The sequence below is a fragment of the Ruditapes philippinarum genome, unplaced genomic scaffold (assembly GCF_026571515.1).
Source record: "Ruditapes philippinarum isolate M1 unplaced genomic scaffold, ASM2657151v2 ctg916_1_1_1_1, whole genome shotgun sequence".
Taxonomy (NCBI): domain Eukaryota; kingdom Metazoa; phylum Mollusca; class Bivalvia; order Venerida; family Veneridae; genus Ruditapes; species Ruditapes philippinarum.
Genome location: NW_026860290.1, coordinates 197,524 through 219,175, shown reverse-complemented (window position 1 = coordinate 219,175; position 21,652 = coordinate 197,524). Strand labels below are relative to the sequence as shown.

Sequence of the window (21,652 nt, the reverse complement as noted above, 5' to 3'; positions counted from 1 at the left end):
CAAAAAACAACAACATAATAATCATATAAAACTTAAAATGATGTTTAATTACTAGTCTACATAGTCTGTATGAACTTAAGATAATTACACAACAAAAACATTATAGGTTTTTGTTTTGGATTTTTTTTGGTTTAACATGTTTGAAAGATAAGTCAAAGTGACGTGTCACTTCCACTGTGGCTTTTTTATCTTACAAAATATTTGTATGAAAGAAGTAAAGTTATAACAAAAAGAAGGCATTCATTTTTATCAATAAAATGAAGGATTTAATTACCGTAGAACTACCGTAGAATTACCGTAAGTAACTGCACAGGTGAAAACACATATTCCATTCCACCAGAATTTATTACCTTGATTCCTGATCGGGAAAGAGTACATCTACTTACAATACTAAAACTAAACCTCTGGCAATCGTGTTTGGGATTTAGATTTGGTGGATCCGGTGTCTGTTTTTAATTGTGTACTAGAGAACCTTTCCCTGAAGCATTTGAAGTTTTGATTTACGAAATAGAAGTATTTTAGTCATATTGAGCTCATGTAGAACATTCGCTCGTAAACGTACATTAAAACAGCATATCTAAGTGTATAGAAAACAAAACTTTCAGGAGACGAGTTATTTGTTAAATGCATTTAATGTCTTATTAATGTAAACGAATCAAAGGTATATGGAATTAGCGAGAAGTAGCATGAAGTTATATATCTCCAACTGAAAATTAAAAATTTAAAGTTTACAATATAGAAGTATAGCGGAAATATTTTGTTTTTGAGCCTACACTCAATCATGGCTGAAAGGAGTAGCCTCACTTCAAATACTACCCTTATATGTTTTCGGTAAAAAAATATTATGTAAACGTACAAAATTCATGCGTGTGAAGTAACAGCGACATTCTGTGTTACAATTCCTTCAAGAATCGACAGTAAAATTATGGAAACAATATTACTCTACCGTTGATAAACTTATAGAAATATTTCATTAGATATAGCTTCATATGACAAAATGACAATTATTTTACAATTATCAGAACTTATGAAGTAACTGGACTGCAAAGTCTCTGATTTCGAAACAAACTTGATTGTATACATGTATAATGGAATCATTTACAAGTACTGTTCCTAAATGCATAAAGTATGATAATGAAAACACAACAATTATCAATAAAACAAAAATATATAACACAGTAAAATATCATAATTAGTCGGCACATTTACATGAACTTATAATTAAAACAAATTTTAAAACAGGACAAGGGAGTCTCTTTGTAAACGATATAAAATAATTCGAGTACTACTACTAATAATAATCCTGGGTGTAGGTGGTGGGGAATATCCTCTTTGAAGTCATTTTGCGAAAAACTCTATAGAATAACAAGATTCATGTGTAAACATTTCATTCTTCTAGAAAAATCACACCTCCATGATAAAAACGATAGTCTGACCATTAGGGTCCATTATCTGTTATTTTTTACTTTACACTTTTATTGTTAATCTTTCTTTTCTTTTTAATTGTTTATTGTTTCTCTTTAATTGTTTACTTTTTCTCTTTAATTACTCAGTGTTTCTCTTTAATTGTTTACTTTTTTCCAGGGAGACTGTCGTTAATAACGGCATATGTGTTATCAAACAATGTAAAATCTTTTTCTGTATATACTGGTAAACCTGCTTCGTAAGGCGGAGGGCTTTGACAATCTATTCTTATGTTCTCGGGTGTTAAATACATGCTATTAGCAGACGCCACTCTGACATGTGGTGGCCCAGGCGTCCGACAGCTGTCACTACCTCTCTGATAGTCGTTTGGATCGAATTCTGACATTGTTGTAACCGTACGAGATGGTGGAGCGGGCATACCGCGGCCACTTCTTATGAACCTTGTTCGACCTGTTTCGACTCTTAGATTTTCGGTTGAGCAATCAATTGTATTTGGTCTGCCAAGAAAATAAATGAAAAAAAAATAATAAAGAGAATAACAGAAAGATGTTATTATTTGAGTCTCACTTTCTTTATTACTTCTCTTAATTATACCAATTTCTATAATCAGAAACCTTTCTAAAGCATTATTTGACAGAGAAAAAAGCTCCCTGGTTATTAAAACAACAAGTGGTTTTCGTTTTCATAAAATTAAGTGAGTGTCTTCCTTTTTCAGTACATGTTCACGGCTTCAAAATGACGCTCAAATACAAATTTATTGGGGGATAGAGGCGGGGTTAATATATTAGGTCTCATAAATATGTTTTTATATACCTGAATTTCTTGTACCAAACCATCACTATCGCAAATAATGCAATAACTAGTGCTGTCACAGAAATTGCGATCGCTATCGTCACGGTATTGTTATTATCATCATCTGAAATAAAGATTACAATTAATTTATAATTAAGAAAAAAAAAATGTTATTATTATCATTTTACTGCCTTCAAAACGGGAGTAATTCTTGTTAAAGTTTTCTATATTTTCGTTTCAATTTAAATTGTGTTGATTCGAAGCATTTTAGATTTACCAGTTCAAAAATCATGTTTTTTTTCCATATGAAATTGCCTATGCGAATGTAAAAAACCGAATGTGGTTTGTTTTAGAACAGATCAGATTAAACAGCATTGTGCTAAACTGAAACAAATGTAAGATTTTTGGCGGATATAGCAACATTTCAATTAGTTCTTTGATTCTTTGAACTATTGTATTATCTTTAATATTCTGAACGGAATAAAGTGACACAGAAGTAAAGTGGCACGTTCTTGAAAAACGAAACAAACCGCAAAGAAGTAAATTATGAGCAAACGTCTGCTCTTCAAAACTTTAAACAAGGATGGGTGTAACGGTCTTCAAATTTATAGGACATTCTGGGCAAATAACATCCTTTAAAAAAATATGAGGTGGCATATGTCCGCAACAGCAGAAAACGGGGATAAATGTTTGATAAGGGCTAATGTCCAAGGAGCAAGTTTAAAACTAATATAAACTGCATAAATATATCTGGTTTTATGAATGTGACACACATTTTTTACAGCTCACATCTATACAGAATTTGGGTACAGTACTCACCGTCACGAGGGCGTTTTCCCGGAGGCGACATCTTTGTACTTTGTTCCGTTGTCGGGGAGTTTGTCATTGATGTTGATTCTATATTTATCAAGTAAACATAATAAGTTCAATTCAAATCACTCAAAATGATAAAAAGAATTTTCAAGCTCGCTCGACAATTGTTAAATATACCATTTTGTACAAACTTATTACATGTACAAGAATGTGTAATGAAGCCAAGGACATGCCCTCATTTAAAAAAAAATATTTTTTTAAATAAATAAGCTGAGTTTGCGGTTTGTTCACTACCATATTTGACAAAACAAATAATTTCTGAAGCAATTCTCTAAAATTTTGTTTCTAACTAAGTTTCATATGTGTAAACACTTCGTAAAAATGTTCTTTTCTGTTAAAAAAGCTTCAATTATTAATAAGACCTAGCACAAAGTTATCGGAGAAAATTAATGTTGTTTTGCTCCTTTTAAGAATATAGATTTTATTGTAAGATACACTACCTATTATACATTGTGAGCTATCTTTTGAGCCTATAGCATTTGTCGTCTGCCCATCTGGACATGATTCACATGTCGTCTGTCCAGCGTTCGACTGATATTTTCCCTTCTCACAAAATGCACACACGTCATCAATAGAGTGTGTGCCTGCCGGACATGCAACTACAACATCATATAAATGTTATTGTAATGTCCAAAGTGATTTAAATACGCAAATGAATACATATTTTTGAATCGAAATGTTATAAAAGGTTTTAAATATTATTTAAAATGTTTCTTTCAATGTTTTGAATAAAAGGGAAATAGAAAATATAATTATGAAATTTGTAATAAAACAAATGCAGTTCGCCGTGTATATTTTAAATTTTACACTCCCAGAAAAGTTTGATATTGAATGAATATTTACCACAAATGCCGTCATAATCAACAAATCCGCTATCGCACGTGACTCCAGCATCAATTGTTACACTGTCGTCTACAACAGTGTACGTCACGCCGTCAGTGGTGACGTCAAACAACTCATTCGTATTGTTTTGAATGTATTCGGCAGTTTGTTCCAAAAGATTGATTGCGTCTATAACCTCTTGTAGAGCACCATTTGCTATTTAAAATATAAAAATAATTGAAAGTTTTAAATAAAAAAATCCATACAAAAGCATGTTATGTAAATACAGTGTTCATTTAAGATTATCTCGTTTCAATGTAAATGCATGTTTAATATTTCTATATAATGTGAAAAAATCTTGAAAAGATTTTCATAAATATGAAAGACTGCCTATCTGTTTAAAGTATTTTAAATGCCTTGCCCCATTATGTTATAAGAATATTTTAAACTCTTAATATCGTAATGATTTTAGTGATGTTTTCCTATATTTAGGAATGGCATAATTGCTTTAGAGAATGCAACATGTTATTCGATAAATTTTGTACTATTTCACGTCATCAGGAAACTTCCGTAATATTTCACGTCATCCGGCAACTTTCGTATTATTTCAAGTTATTCGGCCACTTCCGTAAAATTTTCATCAATATTTAAATACTATTCAACTCAGTTACCGCCGAGTTCCCTTTCGAAATATGTAACGCCGTGAAAACAATAACAACGTAGACACATTATTTGATATACCAGTTCAAATTCTTGTCCAAAAAATAAGCCCTGGTCCGGGAATAGACATAAAACATACCCAAATATAAAACTTACGTATTCCACTCGATATGTAGTCGCTATAATCAAGGTCTGGTCCCTGGGATGTAGGAATATTAAACACAATCGTCAAGGTAGACTGATCTATTTCTATATTCGTCTGACAGTTAGCAGAATCAAAGCACTGCAGGCCTGATGTTTGGTTTTTTATCAAGTCAATAAAGTCTGACGCAATACTGGCGGGAATCTCTGTGGCATACTCTACAGATATGGTTATGCTAACATTCCCTGGACCGACAGGGTCTAGAAATAAAAGAAAATATAAATGGTAATAAGGAGGCATGCATGCGGTGCGGTGGCTGAACTGTGCTCTGGTAAACTCAATGTAGCTTACTGCCGTGATCCGAAGTGAAAACTACCAGCACTACCACCAATAAGCAGACATTTCATTGTAATTTTGCATTCATTTTTGTTATTGTTTACGATGCAAAAATTTATTATGTCAACGAAAAGACAAATTTGTAATATCGCCAAATAATTGAAAGAGTCAACGCAAATATTTCAAACGCTTGTCATATGTTTCTTAAATTGATTTGCTTTTGCTCTTTATACAATGTAACATTACTATAATATATTTTTTGCAAACGATCTACATGTATACATGTATTTTACTATGTTGAAGTACTAAATACAAATATTTGCAGCTATAAATATGTGCCTTTACTGTTATACATGAAGTATTTTGTAATCGATCATAGGCAATTTATATATCTTATTATAATGTTTCACGGTATGTTAATTTTTTAAATAGTCGCAACTAACCAACACAGCTGGGCGTATTTTCCAAATAATCCCATTCGTAGTTGGTGCTTGGACCACACGTGTATGACTGTCCATCATCTAAACCGGGTGGAAGTACTTTACCATCCTCGCAATATACTGTACATGTCTCATCACCGAATGTTCCGTTTGTAGAACAATTGAACAAGGTCCCGGATGCGCTCGTGAGTTGTTCACAAACTGTGGTTTAGAAACAGCAATTGAAACATAAAAAGTGACAAGATTTTTTGTATTTAAAATTCCATGGTATCTGTGTCGTAGTTTACCTATTTGACTTTGTTCTAAAAACCTCTAAAAGTAATATAATCATACATGTAGTAATAAATAAATCATAAAACGATGATGAAGGGCGTCCATAGTCGAGTGGCTAAGGTTTCTGAAGTCAAACAAAACTGAAACCTCCACCAGATTGGCTTTTACAGTGTTTCCATCAACACAATAAAAAGGAGAAAATGTGGTTTCGTACATACAGGGTTGTTTCTTGTTTTCTAATATTTTTCAACGAGTTCAGGAGTGTTATAGGGTATGTCTGTGGCAAGCTTTAATACAAAATAGATATATAAATCTAAATGAAAAAAAAAATGTAAGATTCTTTTTATAACTTTTTATAACTTTATGTATAAAGTCAGCGATACCGTGTGATATTACTAAAGATTGTAAGCTTTTTTATCAACCATTTGTATACAAATAACGTATCGCAGGTCATCAAATGGGCTAGCACTCACCCTTAAACTTCAAAAAAAAAAAGAAAAAAGAAAAAAAGACATAAATTTTTCTGTTCACAAAAACAAAATCTTTATATTTAGACATGCAAAAGTTCAGATAGAAATCTCACCAGGGCAAGCATCTGTATTACAAGCTATTGTTTCTGTAGCGTCACCAACGCAATCAGCACCGTGTGTATCTGGGACTGGGCTGTTACATTGTCGTGTTCTAGTCAAACTACCAGTTCCACAACTCATTGAACATGCTGAATCGGTCCAGTCTGACCAACCGCCATCCACTGTAGAAAACGAGGGGAAAATGTCTATATCAGAGCAACTTTTTTCTGTATAACTATGCATACCCTTTTAAGATACAGTAAGTATCAGAAATTGTTATCTTTATTCCTGTCAAACATGTGTTTTATAATGCAATAACAAGACTTAGCTATAGAACACACGAGATGCTTATCTCACCAAAATAGCAGTGAACATGACGCGGATTGTGACAAAAGTAGTATAATGTAAACAAAGTGGCATCTTGATTTCAAAACAAAATAATCAGTCACCGTCTAAATAGCTTAGTGTACTAGAATAAAAAACAAGCAAAAATGACCTAGTTATACGGCAAATGAGTGAAATTTTTGGAAAGTGTAGCAATTCATCTAAGAGTAAAATTGATATTTTTGTGCGGATAAATCGGGCCTTAAACAATGCAATAAACGTTGAATTACTGTATCAGATTGAGATTTTATCTATTCATTTATTATCACAATAAAACAATTAACATATAAATTAACTTTTATTTCATAAAAACTTACATGGTGAAACTTCACAAAACGGACCACTGTATCCAGTAGCACAACTACACGTGTAATTTTTAGTTCCACTTATACACGTTGCACCATTTTCACATGCGTTGCCATTACAATTATCCGGTGGTGTCGTACAATTAGTCCCAGACCAACCGCCATCACAAGTACAGATATAATTGTCTTGGACACTGGTACAGTAATGTCCGTTACATGGTGAAGACACGCACTCCTCAAATACTAGAGGGGGGAAAGGAAACGATTTTTGACATAATGAAGGTGAGAAATCAAAGAAATCCTTATAAGATAATACATCTATGGAAAGCCCCAGTACTGTGCCTTTCCATAACTACGGCTTTCCACAATTTGCTGATACCATTGTGTAATTCTAAACAAGTGTATCTTAAATGCATCGCATGTGGTATATTATGTAGTATGTGCTATATTTATTATATAGTATTAGTATATAGACTATGAAATATCTGGTATATTGACTTTGTAGTACATTGTATGTTGACTGTCTAATATCTTCCATAATGATTACATTGTATATAGTATCTAGTATATTGACTATATAGTATTTAATATATCAACTATATAGAATTTGTCTTAAAGTTTGCCGAGGACAGGAGATCATGTAAAGTATAGGCATAAAAACAGACTCAAATGGTATGATAGAGAGAAAAAATATCAATAGCTGAAATTCTTACTTTTGCAATCATCAGCAGAGCTACTGTTTGTTGATGCAGTTATTGTACCGGAAGGACATTGTTTACACGTCGTCTGTCCATACTCATCTTGATAGTAACCAAGGGGACACGTGTTACATATCTCAACAGTACTTGCAGAATATGTTCCTGGACTACATAATTCTGAAAGAAAATATAATCATATTGTTATTAAAAAACGAAATTAACTTTTTGTAACAGCTAACGTAACAATTATTATATTGCATTTTTTTAAAGTATCATTCATTTAACAAATAAACATGACCTTGAGGGCAATATGCAAGTTTACGGACTGATTGGTCAGACTGAGGAAGGTATATGGCCCGAAGCGCAGCTGAGGGACATATACTTTCCGAGGTCTGACCAACAAGTCCGTTTAGTTGTCATTTTAACAATAATTTGCTTTCAAATAATAATTTATTTGTTCAGTGTGTGAACTATCTCAAACCTTAGTCAGATATTTTATTATTATTTTCAAGCGATACAGCAAAAAAAAATCATGCTCTCAAAATATTGAAAAATATTTATTTTACTTAAATTCAAATTAAGTTCATGGGGAGAAAGACGGCAATTATACAAAAATGAGTTAAATATAAGAGGTGCACTTTAATACTGGTAACCATGGTCACAACCACTTCCGATATGATACCGAGTACCTACGAAGACAGTCGGAAAGGGCCAAAAAGTTGCGTTTATTATGGTACTATCATTAAATGAGTTATGTATTGACAAAACACTAAATGTAAAGCATAATTATTTAAAACTTAAAGTATTATAGATAAAGTAATATATTTTATATACTTACTGACACAATCAGATTCGGACTTGGACCCAGATACCGGTGTTGTGTACCCGTTAGGACATGATGAACACGTGCTTGCACTTTCGACGTCCTTATACAGGCCGGCAGGGCACTGATCACATAGGTTGCTTGTTTGGTTAAGAAAGTAGCCAACCGGACATGGCTCTGAAAAATATTTTGCTTATGTTTGAAAATTCGATTTTATAAAAAAGAACAAATAGAATTCGACAATATAAAAATGGAAGCTAATGCTAAAATCTACAACTCTGTACAGTGCATAAGAGTAACAAATTAAAACCAAATGTACTTTTGACAACCGACAGGGAATTGATAATGTCGCTTTAAATTATCATAGCTTTCTTATTTTTTACATTTTTTTAAATTTCTTCTGACCAGGTAATTAAGACACTCTATACGTTGATTTTAAACATCCGAGTGATTAAGCTCTTTGAGAAGTCAGTCATAAGCTGTGTTTTATAATTTTCAGTTTCATAAAAAGAATAAGAATTTAAAAAAAGCCCAAAAAGAGGGACGTAGGACTCTTTTCTTATTTGCATCTAACTTAATCGTTGACCAACTTTCGAAGCGTTTATTACAATATTACGTCTTAAATAAACGCTACTGAGAACATGTTAAAGCAGCCTTCAGCTTTTATTTTTTGTTTGGAAAAAACTTTAAGTGTTGTTTCAAACTAAGTATTTCAATAATTTTATCTCGGAAAAGCACATCATATCATTGTAAAGCCTTCTTCAAATCAGCGATCGGAGAGCTATTTATAACGCGCCAGTAACGTTCGTTTCTAAAATTAGAAGATCTTATGAGTCTTCCCTTTACTAATTTACGTATAGAGAGCTCACCGGCAGATTAGAGTTACCTTGGGGTTTTCAGTTTGTTTATGTACATTATCGACGGCAAATTTCATTTTCCACCATAATTATTTTGATCTGACAATTATATGAAACGAATTATCTAAAAATATCATATTTAACCTTTAGAAAAAATAAAGGCCGCTTTAATTGAAAGCGAATTAGACTGTCATTAGGCATTCTTATTGGCCAGAAAAGTAGGACAAAAACTAAACAATGTATCTTACTGCATGTTGATTGGTCCAGCATGTAACCATCATCGCATATTATGTCGCCGTAACTTGGCGTCGCAAATGAATCGGATTTCAGCACGAAATTTGCGATGTCAAAAGTACCGTTGTTGATCAGATCTTGAACTGCCGGTTTCAGTGTGTTGAGCTGTATATCGTCGTAATAAGTTAATGCATCTAAAAATGTTGTGTTGGTTAAGTTCAAAGGATTAACGATATAAAATTCCAAAATTACAAAGGGGTCTCTGGCTTCTTTTTCGATTTCTGTTCCTTATTTGGGCACGAAATTAAAATTTAAAATTTAAAATGGTACAAATTTTTAAAATTAAAAAAGAATTTTGAAAAGTTGAATTCCATTAAGGGATGAATTCATAAAAGTAAAATCTAATAAGATGCAGTCCTTCCTTATGTTTAGATCAGAATTAGAAAATCATCACTTTGGAATGTACAAAAAAAATTTAAAAACACGGCCCCGATATTTAAACTTTTTAATTTCACGAAACGCGCCTTTTTTTAACCCTTTAAAATTTAAAAGTTTTTAAAATTTGTCCTTTTCCCAAAATGACAAAAAGGGGAAAGCCAGGGGAAGGGGAAATGGAAGATTTTTTCTTGTACCAAATGCAACTGAATTTTGACATTTCTCAAAACAAAATAAAAATTTTAATAAAAATGTCTAAACATGGGGAAGTATTTTTCTTTTTTTTCAAATCTATAAAAAATAATTACATGCGTTGACACGGTTTTCCCTTTCGATCGAAAAAAGTAATTTTAAAGGGGCGAGTTTTTTGGGAAATAGTCCACATTTAAACAATATTTTTTAAAGCAAGAAGGTTCCCCAGAGGGGCCAAACTTTTGTGAAAATGGGCTAACGTTTGTTATCAACTATATTTTGGAAAATTCCGCCTTAATGTCTGCCATAGTCGCCTCATCGCCCGATCCAATTGCCCCATTAGGTAAAATCTCTCAGCCGGTAGCTTCACATATCGAGGATTCCTTTGGTACTAATAAAGGGTGAAAGGTATAAAATTTAAAAATGATTCAACCGTAAAATATTAATGTCCTAGTTAAATATTTTTTTTTTTTTTTTAACGCTTGTTTTTAACTCCATTAATGATAAGATTTTTAAGATGAAGACAAACTTTTTACAGAAAAAGTTTTCACGGTTATACTTTTTTTAATGTATCTGTTGTTTTTTTTATGTTTGACCTTATTTATAAAAACGTTTTACCTCTCGAATTGATTTTAAAGGTTGTCCTTACTGTTAAATTTTAAAATAAAACCGCAAAAGGCTGTTATAATTTTTTTCAAATTCAATACTATCAGAGATATAAAAGTCCATTATATTTGAATATTTTTGGGACTTTTTTTATTTTGTAACTCGTTTTAATTCTAATTCAAAAGCCAAAAATTAAGAAGCCCCACGTTTTTATACATTTCAATGGAGGTAGCCTAAAGCCTGAAAGCGTTAAGTGACTATTAAACGAACTTTCTTTTCAAATTGTGTGATATACGGACAGATGCCTTGCCCTGCCGACCTATAAATGTTTTAATCTCATTGATATCAACCTTTAATTTGACTTATCAGGTTGGGAAACCTTAGTATCTTTATATACTTTACCTATACAGTCTGGCACTGTATCAAATGGAGTCCAATTTCCATCGTCTTTACATAAAAACTGTCCATTAAAGTTTGTGCCCATATTAGGTATATCGAATAGGTTATTACACGACATAATACGTAACGGTCTTGTCAATACTGTGTCATGGGATTAGAGCTCCATTAATTGGTGCTTCTAATTCCGGACAAGCGATTTCTGCAAACAAAAAAGTTTTTTGGTTTTTTTTTAAAAATTTTTACTTTCAAAAATATTTTTCCCGAAGCTTTTATTTTCAAGACGTTTCACCAAGCAAATTTTGCCAAAAAAATTGATCGGGCATGGCCCGGAACAATGACATTGAATTTTGGCCTAACTTGTCTATTATGAAATGCTTTAAAACTACCTTTTTAAAAAGGGGGTTTTCAATGTTTGCTTCAAAACCTACCTCTCAAAAAGGGTTTTGTCACCCAGATCCCCACCCTCCAAACCCCTTCTGTTTGGGTCATTTGCCTCCCGTGATAGATCAGTGCCCTCTACGGCAGGTACGCGCAAACATACGCCGAATGATGACCGAAAACTTTCCAGAGTTGGGTGTTGAACAGAAAACCCATGTATCTCAGTAAAATTATCTAAGGGTGACCACAAAATTTTTTCTAAAAAAGCGAACAAAAGGGGAAAAATAACAGTTATTATTTTAGGCTAACATTATTTTTATGAATGATATAAACCGTCACATTACCAACCCCACAATGCATTTAATTGTTCTAATTTGTAGCTACAAAAGATATATTCGAAAAATGTAACTCAAAAATTCGAATTTGGATTTTGTTGTTCATTGTTAACTTATGTTGTGTATTGTACACGTTTTTAGTATAATAATAGAAAAAAAAGTGTATGCATAAATCTTGGCATCTTTAAATATTGATCCAAAGTATCATTATTTAAAAAATTGGGTTGCTTAAAAATGCATTGCCTACCTTCAACCTGAAGTTGTATAAAACATTCTTGAGATTCGCTTCCATCTTCATCAACTGCCTTATACTTTACTATTTCTGTTCCCACTTCAAGAACTGCTCCCATTGTTGGGCCAAAAGTTTGTACAATGGTAGGATTGTCGTCTGTGGCGTCAGACGCTGTAGGAAGTTGCCAGGTAACTGAAGTTGTCGTCACACTTCTGTCGGCGTAAAAAATCTGCGGAGTTACGCACGAAATAGTCGGCGGCGAATCATCTAAGTTAAATCGTAAACAACATATTTATGAATTAAAAAAATGTAAAAATGAATTAAATGACTGATTTCAATCAAAGCATTAGCAAGTTCTGCATTACAGAAGTTTATTTAACAATGCATAGTAAGTTAATTACACTCATATAAACATAAAAAGCAAATTTTCAGTGAGATTGTATCCTACTTTACAGACTACACCTTACCAACGCATGATGTAGCTCCAACGTTTGACCATGTACGGTCTGCCTGGCATTGCATAAAGTAAGCTCCTTTCAGGGTGTACCCTACGTCACATTTCATTGAACATACCGACAAGTAGCCGTAGTCTGGATCTGAACACTGTGCCGTTGTATGCACAGGGAAATTCGGCTCACTACAGGTGATTTCTATAACAAGATGAATATAATATTAAAGGCCCATTATTCTCGAGAATTTTTTTTTAATTCTTTTTTATTTCTCAAACGCTTCTAAACTTTGGTGTCCTATTTATATTTTTCATGAGTGAGATTACCTGAACCATCGTTAGCGTCCGTTGCTTTTTGGCAATGGGTACAGTTATAAAGAATTAGTATTTTGCATGGAAGTCGGAATACTATTTTTTCCAGTTTGCTACATTTACGACAAATTCTTCACATTTTTATCAACCTTCTTAAGGTGATGAGCATCTAACATGCTCGGAGACCATTTTTGAATGAGAAGGAAAAAAGTACTCGTTTCTAAGGCATAATGTGCTTTTAAATACTTTACACAGTGTCTGCGTTTTATTCTACGTGATAATTCATCTGATAAAAAGAGTGCTTTTACTAAAATTCCATAGAGCTATTTCCGGTCCGCTATATAGAGGTATATTTTGTTTATGATATCTATTTTAACACTCCGTCAGGACTACCGGTTCCTCAAAGAATTCTTTTCTTTACTTTCAACATATTTTTTACTACTTTGAAAATATTAAGCAAGAATCAAACTTACTTTCACAAGTTGGAACAGCTGACCATGATGGCGATGCCGCATTTTGACACGTGACTGTACTACTTCCGGTCAGCTGGTACCCAGTATTGCATGTATAGTGACATGAACTTCCGAGAATATTCTTGTTGTCACACGTTCGTGCGCCATTTGGAGGCCACGACGGAGAATTACAAGTTAATTCTTGCAGAAAAAGGAATGAGTATAATTAATGACTAATTGATTTTACATTTTATTATACAGCTGTGATCTATTCTTTCTGTCATGATTATAACATTTATCATTCATTAATGTACAGTGTACGCAACCGAACTTCACACATGATAATCCTGCATTATGGTTATATATAATCATGCGTCATATTTCCACAAAAGTATCATTCAGAATTTTATTAATAGATATGTGTCCTTTTAAAGTGAATTGGTCTATAATGGAAGGTATGTAATACAATAAAGTATAACGTTGTTAGACAAAACATGTAAAGAGTTATACTTTGATGTTGTTGGCAAGTGTGAGATGATCAGATATTACATATATTTTATAGCAGATAATTAAATGTTACTTAGAACTTTGTCAACATTATCTTTTTCAAGTTATATTTTATAAGATATCCAAATGATACATTTCTATTGTTTTTATCGTTTTTTTGAAATCTTCAAAAACAAAAATAGGGGTATGGTAAAAACCAACCCAAACTTTAAAAAATTTAAAAAATTCCCGATAGCAATAAAACATTGACAGAAAAACCCAAAAAAGCAAAACAAAAAATGGCCGGAAAAAAAAGTTAAACAATAATAACATGAATTATCAAAAAAAAAAAATTTTATTGGGCTTAAAAAAAAACTATAAGTAAAGAGAAGGTCGAAAACTCCAGATTCGAGTCTACGAGCAAGGGGTTCATTTCCAGGGACATTGTGAAAACATTGTCCAGATAATTAAAAAAATAAGCTTACAAACATGCATATGTCTATATTTACGTACCGATTTGTTGTGCCACTTTTTTGTCTACCTAGGAGTTTTAGCACGAGTTCGCTCGTTTGTTGATATATATTTCATGAACGGGAAAGGCTAGAAACTTGGTTACGGTCTCATTTGGAAGCATAATACAAACGTAAAATAATGATAAAAGTTTTTTTTAAATTATCTTGACAACTGTTTTCACAACGTCCCGGGAAATGAACCCATTGCTCGTAGACTCGAATCTGGAGTTTCCGGCCTTCTCTACTTATAGTATATTTTTAAGGGGGCAAATTTTTTTAATTTTTTTTTTTTCAATTTTTTTTTGGTTTTTGACATATTTAAGATGAACACAGAGGTTTTTCATCAATGTGGTCATATTTCCTTCCCAGGTCCGATACTCTTGCCTTAGCATTAAGTAACCATAACAGATTTGAAATTATTACAATGTTTTATATAAAAATGCTTGAAGGTGCATAAATACAAGAATGTCATTTTGCCATGAGTATTCGCGACTGTCGACTAAGCATACCAAAAAGACAACAATCCAATAAAGAATAGAAAAAAGAACAACAATGGTCTTCCATAGAACACATTACCTACCAGTGATAGTGAAGGAAAAATAACAATGTCCAGTAAGGCCATCGGAGTCGGTAGCTTTATAAGTAATATAGTGCGTCTTTCCATAGGTAGCTCCATCGAATCGACCTCCATTTCTACCACCACCAACTTGTGTAACACTGTTATTGACATATTTTACAAACAAGTTATTTCAGATGTTCAACTTCATTATGAATACGTTGTATTAAAGTTTGGAGATAGTTCTATTGAAAATTTGTTAAATGAATTACATCGTATACGAATAATTGCACAGTGCGGTAACTGTAGTGCAGTTATAAATTACCCGCACCGCACTGTTTGTCGAGGATAAACATAAAGTATGCTCGTTGATTGGCTAGTAGCCTACATTTTTTCTGAAGTTTATTTATTGTGATGATAATGACAGAAAATTCATAGTCAGATGCTTGTTTATTGCTTACATTTTTCTGGGGGTACATAGTGTGACGACAGGGGAAGTGTTGTTTTTTTTGCCTATGATACAAAACAGAAAGAACATCAAAACACTCGGCAATCTGATTAATACTATCGTTCTACTTAATCTTATTTCTTTGTTTTAATTGGTCAATTACAATTATTTTTGGTCCAAAATTTAGCTTCAACATTTAAAAGGAATCAGATAATGAGATCCTAACCAAAGGATAATACCTTGGTGTGCCTCCATTTCTATCCGAGGCTCTTGGCACGGTCCAGCTAACAACAACGCTGTCCTCTCCGGAACCAATGTTGTAATTACTTTGGATATCGTTTGGTGTACATGGTACTGGGAATGTAGGCGGATACTTGGTAATTGTCCTCACACCTCCCCCTCGTCTCCTTCTACCTATTTTGTGACAAAGAATAGGACAAAAATGGAATAGAAAATAGAAGTGCCCACATGACGGCACGAGCCAATTACAATGTTTTGTACTCCATGAGTAACTTGAGGAAATGATTAAAATTATCTCAACAAGTTTCAACACTGTCACTTTATTTATTCAAAAAAATCTATAAAAAGGAAAATATAAAGTAGAATGATTTGTAACTGTTATTCTATATCAATAACCCACTAAAATATTTAACTTTTTTATACAATAACCCTGTATTGAACGCGATAGCTTGGTAGCAATCACCAAAGTCTGGGTAATTTTTATAGTAACACAAACTTTTATTTCATACATTATGACAAAGAAACATTTTCACGTGCCAATTATGGTTTTGAAAAAAAAGTGAATTATTTTTGCTTTAAAAAAGTGAATATTTTTGCATTATTTATATCCTCATAAGGGAATTTAAAAAAAAGACCCCGTTCTGATAAATTCTTTTTTAGGGCTAACAAACCTATAAGCAATTTACCGGACATTTTTAATATGAATAGTTTTATTGCTTTAAAAAATTAATTAAAAGTACATAAAAATGATATAACAATGTGGTATATAATCAAGGTCATAATTAAATGAAATAAATATCTATAAAAGAATTATTTTCTTACGAATTTTTACTTACAGAAAAACCCGCAAATCACCACCGGGATAATAAGCCAAAAGAACCGCTTTCTTCTGTTTAATGTTGCTGTGGAAATATATGAAAAAAAGTAGATTAATACTTTTTTAAGATTCAAACAAATTTAAATCTGAAAATCAAAGATATTTGAAGAAAAGATTACTGTTATTAAATTGTCAATAGTCATTCCATTATGTAAATATATGTTATTATTGGGTTTCTGTTAATAAATAAAACAGAAAAATCAGTGTTTAGCAAAGGGTTGGCATTATACATGAGACTGTGCAGGAAAAGATATTGCTGTTACTAAATTCTCGGTATCTTTTTTATCATTCACAAAAACTTTGATATCTTAACTCTCCTGATGTTACTTACACGTTTAACAAGGTGATAAAAGAAACAATTTTTTATGTTTTTAAGATGCTTTATCCTTATATTCAATAAGATTGTGTAAGATTTTTAATTTAATTCATACCGACAGAGCTATCGGTTCCCGACCATTGACCGTGTTCGCAAGTATACACTTTTCCATCTTTCGCAGTGCATACTCCCTGATGTTTAACCGTGTTATCAACTTCATCTTCTTCCGAACAGAAATCTATGCTTACAAAATTATCAATTTCGGCGATGTAACATTTCTCTGCATCAGAGTCCTGCAGATTAATAAAACGTATTTTCACACCTTTCTTTTATTTAACAATCTAAGATACATACGGACACCCAACAACTTTTTACATCTTACTTATATGAACTTCTTTGTTCAAATTGGATGTATTAAAGTTTTCAAAGTAGTTATCAAAGTTCTTAGTTCTTATTTTCTTGCAAGAGATTTTTTCCAAACTTCATAACTTAATTAGAATTTGGTTTGTAAAAAACATTTTTTTACTAATCTCAAACTTTTCTCTAAAGGCAAATTAACATTTATTAGCTAAGAGAACCATCAACAAACAAACATCAAATCAATCCAAGGACTGTAAATCTGTTATATCTAAATTACAGATAATCAATAAATTGTATAACTTCTGTAACACTAAAACGTCTCACTAAAACAAAAACACAGGTGTTAAACTGGCGTTTAAGCGAACGCAGAAACAAAATGGCAAGTTACTGTGGATGGTTTATTTTCTCAACCCAGTTAAGATGGGTTCGAGCACTAATATAGCGACAAAATGTCTCTGTAATTACATAAGCACTTGTAAAACCCAAGAAACGGTCTCGCGAATAGTTTGCCACAAGCTTTAAGGTTTCGTCCCAATCGAATGAAAACGAATATGTTTAAACTTATGCGGAATATATAATTATGTTATTGAAATAGTACAATTAGACTTTCGAACAGGAAAATAAAGGGAATACCGAACAAATCTCCTTTTTTTTGTAATTTTAAACTTTTTGTTTAAAGCTACCAAAACAAATTGAAAGAAAGAAAGAATTTTATAACTTACATACATAATTCATCGACCTGACACGTGATGCTGTTACATATAGATATATAGGTATATGGTAAAATGAGGCCTATTAAGCCCAATAATGGTCAGGCCATGTGACCCAAAAACTTACTCATTGATCATATAGGAATGACGGGAATGGAAATAGTATTTCGAGAATAAGGTTCCATTTGATGAAGATCTACACCAAAAATATTCCAAATCATTCGCTAAATCTTTTTTTTTTCCCTTTGGTTTTTTTTTCGAATTATTAAAAAGACTCGAAATTGAAAAAAAAATCTTTTCACTCAGATTGGGCTAAAATAGCACACACACACACAAAAAACAATTGTAACTTTATTATTTCAGCATAATATGTCTTATTTCTTACTAAATTTTGCATATCGTTCTGTTTTTAGTGTCCCAACTGATCTATGTAAGAAATATTTTTTTTTAGACTTTTGGATTTCACTGGAGTTCCATTAAGTCCACGAATTTAGTCACTGATTTAGTATTGTGTATGGAAATCAAATGCTACAGTAATTTTACTTGCATACTTTTATAACAAATTATTTCACATTCAATTCTTTTCGGGTGACATTGTTTCCAAACCAAAATTAAACGAGTATAAAACACATTTTTCCTCTCTGAAGATATAAAAAAAGATTTACCCATTTTAGAGGATTCGTGTGCCTTTAAAAGAAACAAAAGCGCATCTTTAAATATTGTAAGTTTAAATATATCCTTACCATTAAATTTCTATTTGCTAGTGATATTAAGACACCAACTAATAAATTGGTAATTAATATAAAAAGAAAAGACTTACGGTGTTTTGTGTTGAGAGGCCAACACCAAATCCCAGGAGAATAAAAATTAAGAAGATATTCGCCATATTTTTTCAACGCGACATTACTTCACAAAGTACTATTTTGCTATAACAGTCGCGCAGTTAGGTTTATTTTACTTCCAGGTTGAGTCAGTTAGTATTATAAATATTGTACGCCAAATCAACTGCTTTAACTATGTAAGACGAGAACGTTGATTATATTTGATTAAGAGACGTCTAATTATGCAAATAAGTGTCGCTGGTTTGGTGTATGACAAATAAAAACTCATCCCAGCAAATTATTCATTATTTATTTATAGCGCTTACGACTTTTTTATGTCATTTTAAAAAAAAATTATTTATCTATTTTTAATTTTGGGTTTTGGTTTCTAATCTGATACCAGGAATCATATTTTGCAATTAATATTCAAATTTCTTCTTCTTTCTTTTTAACTTCTTTTTACTTATGAATTTATTTTCAGGGATTATTTTTTTTCTGACGCAAGGAATTTAAATTTGTGCAAATAATAATAATTACTATTCATAGCAGGAGACTTGTAAACGTCGCCAAATTATTTGACATTTGTTCTTTTAGACGTTTAAGAATTGCATGTGTATCATAGAGTTAAAATGGTCCTCTTCCTAGTCTGTGTCATGGTTATCTTGAATCGTAAAGATTTAAAAAATAATCTACTGATTTTTTTATAAAGGACGAGTAAGTCATAAGTCATATCATTATTTAAATCAGCCAAATCTTTTCAGTGGATTTGGGGTATATAAAATGAAATGTATACAGATTATCAACAGTAACCAATCAAAATTAATCATGTACCTTTATGTCAATACATTATCGAAGTAATGTCGAATAGTAAATGAAGAACATTTTAATGGATTTTTGTCAAATTGAAATGATTCTGCCTTTTTTTCATCCATTCCAATTATTTAGAAAATATTTGACATAATGACCGAGTTCTGTGCTAAAATCACGTGTCATCCTCGTGCACAGCTAACACAACATAAAAGAATATTAAACTTATAAATTTGTTCAATCCTTTTATGCAGCGGACAAAGTCCTACTTTTGAACTGAAATGTGACTTGCGAGTATTTCTTTTTGCGGCTTTTAATCATTGCTTACACTACATGCCACAATAAAACGATGAAGTATAGAGCCTTGGATTTTAGCAAGAAACATCTAAAAGTCTTCCAGTGACTTCTCATAGCAGCCAGTGTCTTTCGATAGTAACCATTGACCTTCATAGCAACCAATAACTTTCCATAGAATTCATAAAATACCATAGCAACCAGTGACTTTACATAGCAACTACTGTCTTCAATAGCAACCAGTGACTATCCATAATATCCATTGACTTCCAAAGCAACCAGTGATTTCCCATAGCAACCATTGACTTCCATAGCAACCACTAACTTTCTTTGGCAATTTTTGCCTTCTATAACAATCAGTGACTTTCCATAGCAACTAGTGTCTTTCTCCAGCAAGCATTGACTTTCAATAGCAACCATATACTTCCATAGCAACCAGTGACTTTCTACAGCAACCATTGTCTTCTAAAGCAAACAGTGACTTCCCATAGTAATGAGTGACTTTCAATGCAACCTTTGACTTTCAATAGCAACCGATGACTACCAAAGCAAACAATTGCTTTCTATAACAAACATTGACCTCCATAGCAAACCGTGGCTTAATAGCAGCCATTGACTTTTATAGCAAACAGTAAATTTCCATAGCAACCAGTGACTTCTATAAAAGCAAACATTAACTTTCTATAGCAACGAATGAATCTACCATTGAAGTTCATATCAGGCACTGACTTCCAAGGAAACCATTGAGTTTTTATAGCAACCAGTGACTTCTTTACTATCTATTGTTTTCCCTTAGCAATATCAACCAGTTTCGCTAAAGTTTACAATATAACTTGTTCCTTTTCATTTAGAGTATTCATATTTATGTTAGCGATATTAGGACCACCATGTCCCTTTTGTGTATTTCTTAAATATGTATCGATTATAGAGCTTTTACCTCACTCGATTATTTTTTTCTTTCTTTTCTTTGTAAAAACATTACGCCACTGCAGTGAACGACTTTTAATTAGAAAGAGCAATATACCGCTATATTATATAGCTTACGCGTGAACTGAATAATTTGATTGGAGCACCATATGCAGTTTAAACCGAATATAGCTTACGCGTGAACTGAATAATTTGATTGCAACACCATATGCAGTTTAAACCGAATATAGCTTATAGTTACTACGACTTTAATGACTACAAGTCTTCGATCACGATCTACGACTTTAATGACTACAAGTACAAACTTCGACGATGGCTGCCACAACTACAACTTCTTTGAATACGAATACGACTACACTGGCGACCACGGCCACTACTACGATATGGAATAATACGAATACGAATACAACCATGAACATAACAACGTGTTTAACCACAAATGTTAATTTTACTTACACATTTAAGACCTCTACATTAACTGCTACTTCTACAACAGAGAATCAGGCTGAGGCTACAAAGATAATCACGACTACGTCTTCAAAGACTATGACGGTAACAACGGCCACGAATTTGATCACAACTACGATTAAGACATCTTTAATGACTACAAGTCGTTATCTAAAATAATGAGGAGCTCGGCCACGCATACAACTTTAAAGACTTTGTGCACAACTACGGTACCATGACTACACATTTTAAGACTGTGCCGACAAGATAGCTCATGACTTCGACCATGACTACAACTATTATGGCAGGTCGTTATTTCGTTATTTTCGACAACGCCTACGGCGACCATAAGTATTTTAGACGTCTAAGATTACTAATACACATTACAGGTCGACTACTTGTTTTCAAAGACCTTATGCTGTAGACCAC

General features: G+C 32.4%; 2 protein-coding genes across 2 annotated transcripts; both read right to left on the bottom strand.

Moving 5' to 3' along the window:
- Positions 1–1,310: 1,310 nt before the first annotated feature.
- LOC132759557 (neurogenic locus notch homolog protein 1-like) lies at positions 1,311–11,350 on the bottom strand. The gene is made up of 13 exons (XM_060751348.1): positions 11,269–11,350; positions 9,648–9,920; positions 8,558–8,719; positions 7,735–7,896; positions 7,034–7,264; positions 6,347–6,514; positions 5,494–5,691; positions 4,729–4,974; positions 3,934–4,128; positions 3,531–3,689; positions 3,037–3,114; positions 2,239–2,341; positions 1,311–1,922 (listed from the first exon to the last, which is right to left on the bottom strand). The coding sequence occupies exons 1-13, from the start codon at positions 11,348–11,350 to the stop codon at positions 1,571–1,573; spliced, it is 2,409 nt and encodes an 802-aa protein (XP_060607331.1). The 3' UTR covers positions 1,311–1,570.
- Positions 11,351–11,411: 61 nt separating this feature from the next.
- LOC132759556 (CUB and sushi domain-containing protein 1-like) lies at positions 11,412–18,993 on the bottom strand. The gene is made up of 10 exons (XM_060751347.1): positions 18,748–18,993; positions 16,973–17,150; positions 16,501–16,566; positions 15,664–15,838; positions 15,001–15,137; positions 13,444–13,623; positions 12,678–12,860; positions 12,207–12,477; positions 11,992–12,023; positions 11,412–11,464 (listed from the first exon to the last, which is right to left on the bottom strand). Exons 1-10 carry the CDS (start codon positions 18,811–18,813, stop codon positions 11,412–11,414), a joined length of 1,341 nt encoding a protein of 446 aa, XP_060607330.1. The 5' UTR covers positions 18,814–18,993.
- Between the last annotated feature and the right edge of the window lie 2,659 nt (positions 18,994–21,652).